The 12,661-nt window shown below is 32.9% G+C and overlaps 1 protein-coding gene across 1 annotated transcript in view; it reads left to right on the plus strand.

The window, feature by feature from the left end:
* Positions 1-12,661, plus strand: part of ATRNL1 (attractin like 1) — an 810,828-nt gene that overhangs the window by 147,291 nt on the left and 650,876 nt on the right. Inside the window, exons 11-14 of the mRNA XM_044240595.1 lie at positions 2,142-2,226; positions 3,827-4,035; positions 5,074-5,192; positions 9,298-9,430. Coding sequence (XP_044096530.1) covers positions 2,142-2,226; positions 3,827-4,035; positions 5,074-5,192; positions 9,298-9,430 — 546 coding nt within the window. The remainder of the gene's footprint in view (positions 1-2,141; positions 2,227-3,826; positions 4,036-5,073; positions 5,193-9,297; positions 9,431-12,661) is intronic.

A 12,661-nucleotide genomic window follows, 5' to 3' on the forward strand; every position in this document is an offset into this window, starting at 1 on the left:
TTTTTTTTTAAGATTTTTATTTATTTATTTGACAGAGAGAGATCACAAGTAAGCAGAGAGACAGGCAGAGATAGGAGGAAGCAGGCTCCCTGCTGAGCAGAGAGCCCGATGCGGGGCTTGATCCCAGGACCCCGGGATCATAACCTGAGCCAAAGGCAGAGGCTTTAACCCACTGAGCCACCCAGGCACCCCTAGATGAATGCACTTTGGAAGCTTTATAGTACTATACACATGTAAGCATACTTCTTACATAAACTGTAACATGTAAAATTGACCAGAATGTTAATTGTATGTATAAGCCTCCTTCATAGTATTTCCCAGAATGTGATATTCAGAGCATTGGCTCTTAGAAATGTTAATGTGAAAAGTATGACATGAAAAGTGCTTCTGTGAATAAAATATTGGGAACATTGTGTTAGGTATAGTTAGGATTCTATATGTCTGTACTCTCTTTTGAGACTATTTAATAGGCAGATGTATTTTCTGAACTAAAGAGAGAGATTAGGGCGCCTGGGTGGCTCAGTGGGTTAAAGCCTCTGCTTTCGGCTCAGGTCATGATCCCAGGGTCCTAGGATCGAGGCCCGCATCGGGCTCTCTGCTCTGCAGGGAGCCTGCTTCCTCCTCTCTTTCTGCCTGCCTCTCTGCTACTTGTGATCTCTGTCTGTCAAATAAATAAATAAAAATCTTTAAAAAAAAAATAAAGAGAGAGATTATATAAACTAAGGAATAACTTCTCTTGGGGGGAATTTGTGTTCTTTGGAATAGACTTCAGGAGATGTAATTCAAGGTGTGTTTTATTGCTGTCTGTTTTCTAGTTTCATTCTTTAAACCATGATTTTGGTTTTTATAATTTCTTTGATCTTCATTAGTAGTGATATTGAATTAAAACCCAATTATTATTTTATTACTAATGTTATAGAGGTAATCACATGAATAGGAAAACAAGTAATTTATTACAACTTTAATTTCTACAACTAATTGTATTTTAGGTTATTCTCTTCTTCCCAGAGGGCTTCTAAACTACCTAAAAATAAAATTTGTTTTTAAAAATTTGTTACATCTATGTGTTTTTATTAAATACTACTGCCTGCCTTTAGATATGGCATGTCTAAGAAGATGAAATCTAAAACACTGTCCTGAGGATGTCCCTAGTAACTGAAAACTGAATATTTGACATCTCAAATGCTATGTTAGTGTATGTGTCAATTTTGAAGCTAGGTTATATTGAAATGACACAAAGTTTTCTATTAACATTTTTCTTTTCATATTTTTATATAGCTTATGAATTATTTAGGTTTTTAAATTTTTTCTAGATATTTGCAACTGAAGTCATTCTGTTTTATATAAAATGAACTCTATTTATTTTTTTAATTTTTTTTTCAATTTATTTATTTTCAGAAAAACATTATTCATTATTTTTTCACCACACCCAGTGCTCCATGCAAGCCGTGCCCTCTATAATACCCACCACCTGGTACCCCAACCTCCCACCCCCCCGCCACTTCAAACTCCTCAGATTGTTTTTCAGAGTCCATAGTCTCTCATGGTTCACCTCCCCTTCCAATTTAGCCAAATTCCCTTCTCCTCTCTAACGCCCCTTGTCCTCCATGCTATTTGTTATGCTCCACAAATAAATGAACTCTATTATTTTAAAATACCAAATCATTAAAATGATTTAATGATTGTATTTTGATGATTCCATTTTTAGGCATTATTTCACTGAATATTATTTATATATCATTTAATTTCATAAGTGTGAATGTACAATTTGGTTTAGTAATTTAATTTTCTAATAGGTTTGCCCAGTATTGGTATTCATGCAGTTTACTATATGAGCCTTGATTTATTTAATAAAGATATGTCTTTGGAATTATCCTCAAATAAAAACTATACACCTAATTTTTTTCATTTTCATCATTCTCATACACTTAAATTTATTTGTGGGAATTTTATGCAGAAGTTGTTTTTATTTTAAGGAATGATGCCAGTTGAGAGTGTTATTATATTGTAGGTCATGGCAAGTTAATGAAAGTCTTCCTAATTTTAATTATTGATTCTTCAATTTGACCAAATATGATTTTATAGTATTTGTCTTGATTTATTGATTTCATTTTTTTGTTTTGCTGTTCTCTTTTTTCTAGCTTGTGATGAATGGAAAATATTACCAAAACCAAATCTTCATAGAGATGTCAACAGATTTGGACACTCTGCGGTTGTTATTAATGGGTAAAAAACATACATTTGTCAGTCAAACTATCCACATATTCTGTTACTCTTTTCAAAAATTATCATTTGTACTTAATGGAATTGGGTATCCCTAGTCTACTGTGGACTACATTTTGGTTCGTTAACCGTATCTTTCATTCTTTTGTGTTCAAATATATTTAAGAGAAATATAGGGGAGCAGTCAGACAGAGTTAAAACTGAGATAAAACCAAAGATATTAAAAAAAAATCATCCTGCCTTCTTTTCTTTTTGTAGAGATTAGACAATGAATGTCTTCTTTAAAAAAGGTCAAACTGAAATGATAAAAAGGCTAGCTGCTTATTTCTATCAAGGAGAACAAGGAAAGTGAGAAGAATTAGATTGTCATTATAGTTCTGTCATTAACCCTGTGATTTTTGACAAATCCCTTAATGTCTTTAAACTTTAATATCTTTATATCCCTTGGGATTTTGGATGGGATGATCATTAAGTTACCTTCTTTTAAGTTAGTATTGTTTTTCTTTTCTTTTTTAAAAAAGATTTAACTTATTTATTAAAAAGTGAGAGAGAGAGAGAGAGATTGTGAGCAGGAGGTAGAGACAGAGGGAGAAGCAGGCTTCCTGCTGAGCAGGGAGCCTGATGTGGGACTCAAGACCAGGACTCTGGCATCATGACCTGAGCCAAAGGCCAGTGCTTTACCAACTGAGCCACCCAGGTGCCCTCATTTTTCTATTTCTAAGACAAAAATTTGGTAATCTGGCAGGAAACAGTAGGTCATTCCTTAGCTTAAAATTTGTAATTTATAATGACATTTTTATAGGTTTATTTTTTCTCCACCTTATTCTAATTATGTAAAAATTCTTCAGGATGGTACTAAAAGCATGTAGAAGTTAACCTCAGTGAAACTCTGTAATTGATATCAGTTAGCTTTCAAAACAGTAATAAATGAAATTCAGTTTGTAACTAAAACCTCTAAACTTCTTTGTTGCAATACTGTGTTGGTTGACTTTTATTTTACTCTTTTTAAGTAATAAAAGATAATATTGAAGCATTTTCTGATCTTTTCTACTTATTAATAATGTTGGAAATAAAAATTATGCTTTTTTAGGGCACAGAATTCTTTGGCACTGGTAGTTGAATTAATTTGGCAATTGTCTGGACTTCTTTTCCTGAATTGAAGTTTTGAATATCTTTTTGATATTTTACCTTTGGTTTATTTCATAAGAGGATAGTAAAACACGGAAATGCAGATTCTGTATCTAAGTTCACTGTCAGTATTAAAAAATTGTAATTCTAGATAGCAGTTCTAAAGTGTATCTTATTATCCATGTAGAGGCATTTTCAATTTCTTTTTTTTTTATTTTTAATTTTTATTTTTTAATAAATATATAATGTATTTTTATTTCCAGGGGTACAGGTCTATGAATCGCTGGGTTTACACACTTCACAGCACTCACCATAGCACATACCCTCCCCAATGTCCATAGCCCCAGCATTTTCATTTTCTAAAAAAAAATTACTTACTACCTTGATAAATGTATTTAAATTTATTTTTCAAACTAGTAGGTTAGACTTTTCTTAATATTGTTTCTTTGGGATTCTTTTTTTTTTTTTTTAATAGGTCCATGTATATATTTGGAGGATTTTCTAGTGTGCTCCTTAATGATATCCTTGTTTACAAGCCTCCAAATTGCAAGGCTTTCAGAGATGAAGAACTTTGTAAGAATGCTGGTCCCGGAATAAAATGTATTTGGAATAAAAATCACTGTGAATCTTGGGAATCTGGAAATAGTAATAATATCCTTAGGGCAAAATGCCCTCCTAAAACAGGTAGTTTTTCTTTTTTTCTTCCTTTCTGGCATAAATCTCCTCTACCTGGCTAGAAGTACTAATACATTTTGCTTATAAGAGTTATCTTGGTATAGCTTTTAGAATTAAAAATTCATAATCCTTTAGTTAGGAATTTTAAAGTTTGAACTTAGCAGTGATTAACAATTTTTTATTTGCTATTTTTAGTTTTCTCTTTTAATTCTATATGTAATATTATATATACCAATATTTTATGTATAACGTAATATTATATATACCAATATTTTATGTATAACATGGTCATATACATATATGTATATATGAACTATTTTCCTATATAAATAAAAAATGCTTTAAAGTATATTCTAAGAACTACTGTGCTTCTAAGAAATACAATGAAATAATTTATTCTGCACTTGGTAGTTTTTTTTTCCTTCTTTAATATTGCCAAGCCAACCACAGAGTTAAAAGATTTTCTAGAATTTTGATGACTAATGTTTTAGTTTAATACTTACTATAAAATATTGAATAAGTAAATCAAACTTGAAAAATTGTTAGTAAATATTTATGAGTGAATGATTTGGATAAAAATTGTTCAATTTCCTTTAAATGGGTGGGACTTTTATACTTTTTTTATGCTACAATTAGTGATGTATTTTCAGTGAATCTTTGATTAATGTGATGCCTCTGAATATCTTTATGAAGAATGATAACCAATGAGTATTTGTTATAATGTTTCTTTTCGATGTGCAGTAATGGTTTTTTAAATAAAAAGCCTGTAAGTCTTTCCCTTCCATACTGGATAAATGTTAAATGGCAGTAGGATCCTGGTAGACTGAATAATTAAAATGAAGGTAGGAGGAATCTCAAAACCTGCAAACACAAATCAAATTCAATATGAAGTTAAGTTCATATTGAAGATGTTATTTTCATGTTTTTGGCCATATTTATGGTGTAAAATGTCTTAGTGATTCTTAGACAGGTGTAAAAATGTGTGAATGAAGAAGTGTGACATTTTCTTTCTCACCCTGACGCACTCGTCTCCCGTTGGTCCCGCAGCTGCTCCTGACGACAGATGCTACAGATACGCAGACTGTGCCAGCTGTGCTGCCAATACCAACGGGTGCCAGTGGTGTGATGACAAGAAGTGCATTTCTGCAAACAGCAACTGCAGTGTGGTTAGTATTTATGGGTGAATGGTGATGTGGTTAGCCTGGCTGCTTCCAGTCATTAGCTTCCCATTTAGTAGCCTGGTGCAGGCAGCACCTCACACATCAATGAAAATATGGAAGGAATCCCTCACTGTGTGCTGAAGTCACTCCAACTTCTTGCTCAGATTTGTTAGTCTAGATTCCAAAAACTTTTGCTTCTTCCCATGCCCTTTAAAAAAAGACTAGAACTGTCAATGTAGTCTTCTGTGCTGATAGCACATTATATGGGTAAGTATTGGAATGATTTCCATGGCGTTCTGGTCAGACATACACATGCGTGGCAGTAGTGTGGTCGGTCTGTGGTCTTATGTTTTGTTCACAGGCTTTGTGTGTAAGTTTACTCAGAGGTTGACAGTGGCACTTTCTGTTTGTCTCTTTAGACCAGTGGTTCTCAACCACAGGCAGTTTTGTGCCTTAAGGGACATTTGGCAATGTGTGTCAGCATTTTTGGTTGTCATAACTGTGGGGCTGCTTCTGGCATCTAGAAGAGGCCAGGGATGCTGTTAAAATTCCATAATGCATGAACTCTCCCACAAAACACAAGTATCTGGCTCAAAATGTCAATAGGGTTAAGTTTGAGAAACCCTACTTTAAGTGGACAATTGAAAAAAAGTAATGAAATTAATATTTATGGTAGATGAAAATGGATTAAGAGCAGTAAAAATTAATCTTTTAAGCAGGTAGTATCAAAATATCCCTTTTTTTTAAGATGTCAACAATTGGAAAGAAAAGTTTCAAAAAGTATTAATAAGTATAACATTAAAAGGATTAAAAACTATAGTAGGACCAAGAATTCTCTTACTGGGCTATAGCTTAAACCACTAAATGATGTCCTTACATAACATACATTATTTTTTTTTAATTTTTTTTTTAAATTTTTATGAATCACCAAAAGTATTCACTTATTTTTTTCAGAATACTATATGGAGATAAAAGGTAAAGAAAAGGGTATTTGAAAGTTAAGTAAAAAATCTTTATTGTATCATCAAACATTTTTTAATAAACAGTCATATTTAAAAATATTTGTTTTATGGTTCTATACTGTAATAATATTCAGAACTTAAAATGGTGGAAATTTTTCAGTTACTAACTCATCAGATTGAAACCTTTGCTTTTGTACATATTGTGTTGGTATATACTTTCCCATGATATAAGTTGCTTTAGTAACAGATATAAAAAAAAAATTTATATGAATTTTAACATTAATAGGACATGACTCTGCTTTGAAAATTTGAAATACTTTTTAATATTTGCATTAATATTCGTCTAACGGGGGTTATTTTAGTGAGTAAAATAAAGCATGGGAATAAGAGTAAAATGAAGAATGTTATTAAATAAAGATTGTAAACAGATTGTGTTTAAAGCTTTGTTGGATAACCATGAGTTTAGGTATTGTGTTTAGACATTATTGTGTTTAGACATTTAAACTAAATGAAAATAGGGGCACCTGGGTGGCTCGTGGGTTAAGCCTCTGCCTTCAGCTCAGGTCATGATCCCACTGGGGTCCTGGGATCAAGCCCCACATCGGGCTCTCTGCTCGGCAGGGAGCCTGCTTTCCCCTCTCTCTCTGCCTGCCTCTCTGCCTACTTGTGGTCTCTGTCTGTCAAATAAATAAATAAAATCTTTAAAAAAATAAACTAAATGAAAACATGCGTTACCTCAAAAATTGTGTTATGTAAATTATTATCAAGTATTCATTTTATAAAGTGACCTTATTTATATTTTATTTTATTTTTAAAGATTTCATTTATTTATTTGAGCATGAGAGAGAATGAGAAGAGAGAGCATGAGAGGAGAGGGTTAGCGGGAGAAGCAGATTCCCCTCCGATCAGGGAACCCTGTTTGGGACTCCATCCCTGGACACCAGGATCATGACCGGAGCCCAAGGCAGTCGCTTAACCAACTGAGCCGCCCAGGCGCCCTATATTTTATTTTTTAAAATGATGTGTTAACAAGGAAGGCACTGGGCGAGATAGTATAAGTGAGCAGATGGTACTCACTTATAATTTAGATTTTGATGTAATGTCTTTTAGACGGTTTGATCAGAATGGTGATTAAACTAAACCAAATGCTAATGGTTACAGAAAGTTCTGTGAGATGTTAGTGTGAATGATGCCCATTGATACCCTATTTTGTTATGTGGTCATATTTACTTGAAGGTGCATAGTTTGTGCTCTTAAACCTCAAATAACCTGCTTACTTATTTGGCTCATTAGGCTAAAAAGTACCAACCGTGTTTCAGAATAACAGGCATTTCTTTCCTCATTGGTTAAATTGGCCCCTGTGTGTGATTAAAATATAATTTCATCTTTTGTACTGGTTCAGCATCAATAAACGACTCTCCCGTTTGTAATGAAGAGCAGTGGAGTTATTCGGATGGTAACTCTACTGACACCGTTGTTAGTCTAAAGACTGGCATTAAAACTGTTCTTTCTTTTATCCTAACAAGTTGTTCAGCCATCCTCCTGTCATTTTTACAGGTTATTCTATTTATCGGATGGTTTGAGTAAATTTATTCCTTTTCCATTAGCAGACAAATGTTTGGTGCTATATTCTAATTATTACATAGAATAATGCTAAGATTTATATATATTCTATATGAAGACAGAAAACTACGAATTAGAAAAAGTAACAATGAAAAATATGTTCTGAATGAAAATGTGGTTGAGTAAGAATCACAAAGTAATTTGAGATTTAAAAAAATGTATCTCCTCTGGTTTTTTTTTTTTTTTAGGATGAATAATGACAAACATTAGTATCTATCTACTTTTTATCTGTTACCTTATAGCACATGTAATTTGCTCTAAAGAAATGAACATCTTTGGAATTGAGGTGACTGCAGTGTGTTTTGTGTGGGAAAGTATAGTAGTTTATAGAAAAATATTTGATGGGTGACATTTAAATTACCCAAGAGGATAAAAGTTGCTTCAACCATTTTTATATGTGAGATAGGTATATTAAATTTTAACTATTAACTTTATTGACTAAAAGAAAATATTTAGCTCCCTTAGTTAAAGCCTGAGTTAAGTATTTGTATCTATAGAGGAAAAAAAAAGATTGAAGTGAAGCTAAGTGTTCAGCAGTAAGTCCTTTATGTTTTCTTCTCAAGAGTTATGGAAAGAATTTAACCAAATACTTTAATCATAGATATTGATGACATCCTGTAAAATATCTGAACTTTGATGTTTGTAGGGAACTCCCGCCAAAGTTCCTGTGGTGCCTAAATTTTTCTTTTCTTTTCTTCCTTTTTTTTTTTTTTAACCTTTTTAACTTTAATCTCTTAATGCTGGAGTTTAGTTGACATATGATTATGTTTTATGGTCAGATTGGTCAAAGTCTGACTTCTGCGGCTTCTTTGCAGCCACCATAAAGGAAATGTGACAAATACAGAAGTGTCAATTAACCAAAATGATTATTTCATGTCTGTGGGAATAAAATAAGTTTGAGTTACTGTGAATATAATTCATCTTTTTAGATTGATTTTGATAAAGTATCTCTTTACTTTTTATTACTTATCATTTCTACTTCATTTCTAGGGGTTTGTATGATAGTTTTATTATGACTAGAATTCTTTCACATGGTCATGAGGAGCAGTGACTCTGCATTGGCTTTATTGATTGAATGGAAGCCTGTTATCAGATTCAATAGAAAAGATTTTCATTACATGGCTTCTGTTTCAAATTACGAAATGTGCACATTTTTTCCAATAAGTATATGTTGTAGTTCCAAAAACTATAGTTTAAAGAAATGAGTAAAAGAGATTCTGATTCAGTAGAACTCGATCTGGGGTGGCTCAGTGGATTAAACCTCTGCTTTCAGCTCAGGTCATGATCTCGGGGTCCTGGGATCAAGCCCCACATCGGGCTCTCTGCTCAGCAGGAAGGCTGCTTCCCCCTCTCTTTCTGCCTGCTTCTCTGCCTACTTGTGCTCTCTCTCTCTGTCCAATAAATTCTTAAAAAAAAATAGAAATCTGAATTTTAAAATTTACTTGTGATTTATATTTATGATGTAGTTTAAGAATTATTGCTATACAAAGATGAAAAATAACATGCTTTATCTTTAAACTTTCTAGTCTGTGAAAAACTACACCAAATGTCATGTGAGAAATGAGCAGATTTGTAACAAACTTACCAGCTGTAAAAGCTGTTCACTAAACTTGAATTGCCAGTGGGATCAGCGACAACAAGAATGCCAGGCTTTACCAGGTAAAGATTTCAATTTGGTAAATGAATTTCTAGTCCACAGATGAATGCCATTATAGTAAAGAGCATGTAGTAAGAACATTCCAGTTCATACTAATTTTTAACTTAACTTAATTTTTAAATTAAAATTAAATTAATAGCAAATAAACAATAATATTGGAGTAATAATAGCATAGTTTCTATAAGAAGACTTTGCATATTTGCTTCCAGTTCTTTTAAGATGTTCAGGATTTCTTATATTTATTATACTAGTGACTATATCTTAAATCATATCTTAAAAATAAAATAATAAGCACCAATACTAATATCCAGATTTAATGAATGTTAACATTTCAACCTATTTGGTTTGTTTTTAAAGTGCCCTTTATCTTTGAAATTCTGGGAACTTTTTTACTGACTACTTTTTTATTATAAATAACAATTTTTATAATAAGTTTTATATGATTTAATGAGACTCAAGTTACGTAAACCGAGAAAAGCACATTTTAAAAAGCAATTTCAAGTTATTTTTTGCATATAACACTCTTCTTAGTAGACTCTAAGTACTCTTCCTTTTAAATATAAAGGTAAAATCAGAAACTAGAAGAGTAGTATAGGTATTTAACCGATTCCATCTTCCTGTTATACAGGTTAACTGAGACATACACTGATTAAGCGACTTGCTCAAAGCTGCATGGCTTGTAAATGGCAAATGTAACTATTAACTGGGTGGTCAGTTCTTGCCTTTGTCTATCCAGTGGTTTTTGTCTGCTTGTTATATTTTTTCAAAGAAAAATTTCTGTGCATATGTAACTTTAAAAAGTCCTTGGAAATCCCATCAAAGGATCTATGTCATGCTTCGAAGTTCATGTAATAAAATAAAAATTAGAATGCCTTTACAAGTACCATTCAGATTTTACAATATTCAAATTGTGGGTTTTGTTGATATACTGACCTTTAAAATTTTTAAACAGTGATATGTGCATGTGTGTTCACTTTGAAAAAATTAGAGGATATTAAAGCAGTTCCAGATTTTGAAAAGCAATAGTGAGATGACACTAAACTTGAAAGTAATATTGGTATCTAAGTGTTAAATTCTAAAATCAACATGTAGATCAGTAAAAAATACTTACAAAGTTGTTTTAAAAATCTTGGAGCAAGGGGCATCTGTTGGTGCAGCTGGTTAAGCGTCATGGTCTCAGGGTCGTGAGATGGAGCCCCAGCTCGGCTCTGTGCGGGGCACGGAGCCTGCTTAGGATTCTCTCTCTCCCTCTTGCTCTGCCTGTCTTACCCTGTGTATGCTCCCTCTCTCAAATAAATAAATGTTTTTAAAAAATCTTGGACCAAAATGGGATTTGACCGAGGGAAAAAAATATATATAAAATATATATAAACATATATTTATATATAAATAATATATATATAAATAAATAAATGTTTTTAAAAAATCTTGGACCAAAATAAGATTTGACTGAGGAATATATATATATATTTATATATATATTTATATTTATTTATATATATATTTAAAGGAAGATTGCTGCAATGAGAAGGGAATTTGATTGCCAGCGGAAGTTTGGAAAAATAAGCGAAGTCATGATTGGTAGCACCCATCTACTCATTCCCCGGAAAGAATATTAGTTTGGTATAAGGGCTTTACTTGGCCAGGCTATTTTGGAGAATAATAAATAACATACAGTAAATGTAATAAAAATTACATTATAAATTAACTCCCCTTGTTCTAGGTTCATATTTACTAAGCAGCAATTTGGGTATATATAGTCTGTTTTCCACTTAGCTTGTCTTGAGGAAGTGAATGCTCCAGATGGAGGACCCCGTCTATCCAGAGTTAGGCTCTCCCTTGAACATTTGTGAATTGTATTTTTCAATTGAGCTCACATAAACTTGGCAATTTGAATTTATCTCACTAAACTCATTTTAAAAATTTACCGCTCCCCATTTAACTCTGAAGCTGAGTTGATGCTCAATATTACAAACCCTAAGCCCTCAAAATATCTGGGTCAGTGGTATAATTTAGTTTAGCCCCAAAGATCCATACGTTTCTTTTCATTTTTATGATTTGTCAAATAAGTGTTTTTGTCTCATAAAAAAATGAGACAGGGCAAAAGTAATTGAAACCCTTCCTTGATTAAGTAAGTTAACAAAAGCCATACTTAAGCAAAACTTTTATACTGTTTCCTTAAGTTGATTAGGTAGTTTGGATTCCAGAAGACAAGGAAGATTGCTATAGCTGTAGCCTGAAAAGGAAAATAAAGATGTTTTAAACAATCATATTAAATGATAATTATACTTTATTAAGGTATTGCTATATTCTAGGTACTATTCATAGTATCCAATTTGGTAGGACTGCAGTTATTAAAGAACAGAAGTCCCATGCTCATGGACTCTCTCAGAGGGTCCATGAGGTCAAAACTAGTAATACTCATATGATTACTTACTTTTTAAATTCTGGTTCTGTCATGGGTTTATTATGGAGTTTTCCAAAGGCTATGTAATATATGATTCCAGTAGTTTGGAGAAGTAGATAGGAGACTAGAATTGTCATATTAAACCAACATTAAAGAGATTTGCAAAAATGCAAAAGAGTGCTATACTTTTTGCTATTTTTTTTTTTACGATTTTATTTATTTATTTGACAGAGATCACAAGTAGGCAGAGAGGCAGGCGGGGGTGGGGGGGAAGCAGGTTCCGTACTAAGCAGAGATGCTGATGCGGGGCTTGATCCCAGGACCCTGAGACCATGACCTGAGCTGAAGGCAGAGGCTTAACCCACTGAGCCACCCAGGTGCCCCCTTTTTTCTGTTTTGAAGACTATATTTCTCTTAAAATAAAAGCTACTTTTGATTTTAAGTTGTAGTGTTTTCCCCCAACATTTTATTATGAAAAACATTTTTTTAAAAGATTTTATTTATTTATTTGACAGAGAGGTAGAGAGAATACAAGTAGGCAGAGAGGCAGGCAGAGGGAGAGGGAAAAGCAGGCTCTCTGCTGAGCAGGGAGTCCAACATGGGGCTTGATTCTCATGACCTGAGCTGAAGGCAGACGCTTAACCGACTGTGCCACCCAGGAACCCCTATCTTGAAAATTTTTACACGTACAGAAAACTGGAAAGAGTCATAGAGAGGACACCCACCCAATACCCTCACCCAGATTCTACAATGAACATTTTGCTTTGCTTTATCCTTGATCTGTCTATCCGACCCTCTATTCGTTCATTGTTCTTTCTTAATTTTT

This window comes from Neovison vison, chromosome 2 (genome assembly GCF_020171115.1).
Source record: "Neovison vison isolate M4711 chromosome 2, ASM_NN_V1, whole genome shotgun sequence".
Lineage (NCBI taxonomy): Eukaryota > Metazoa > Chordata > Mammalia > Carnivora > Mustelidae > Neogale > Neogale vison.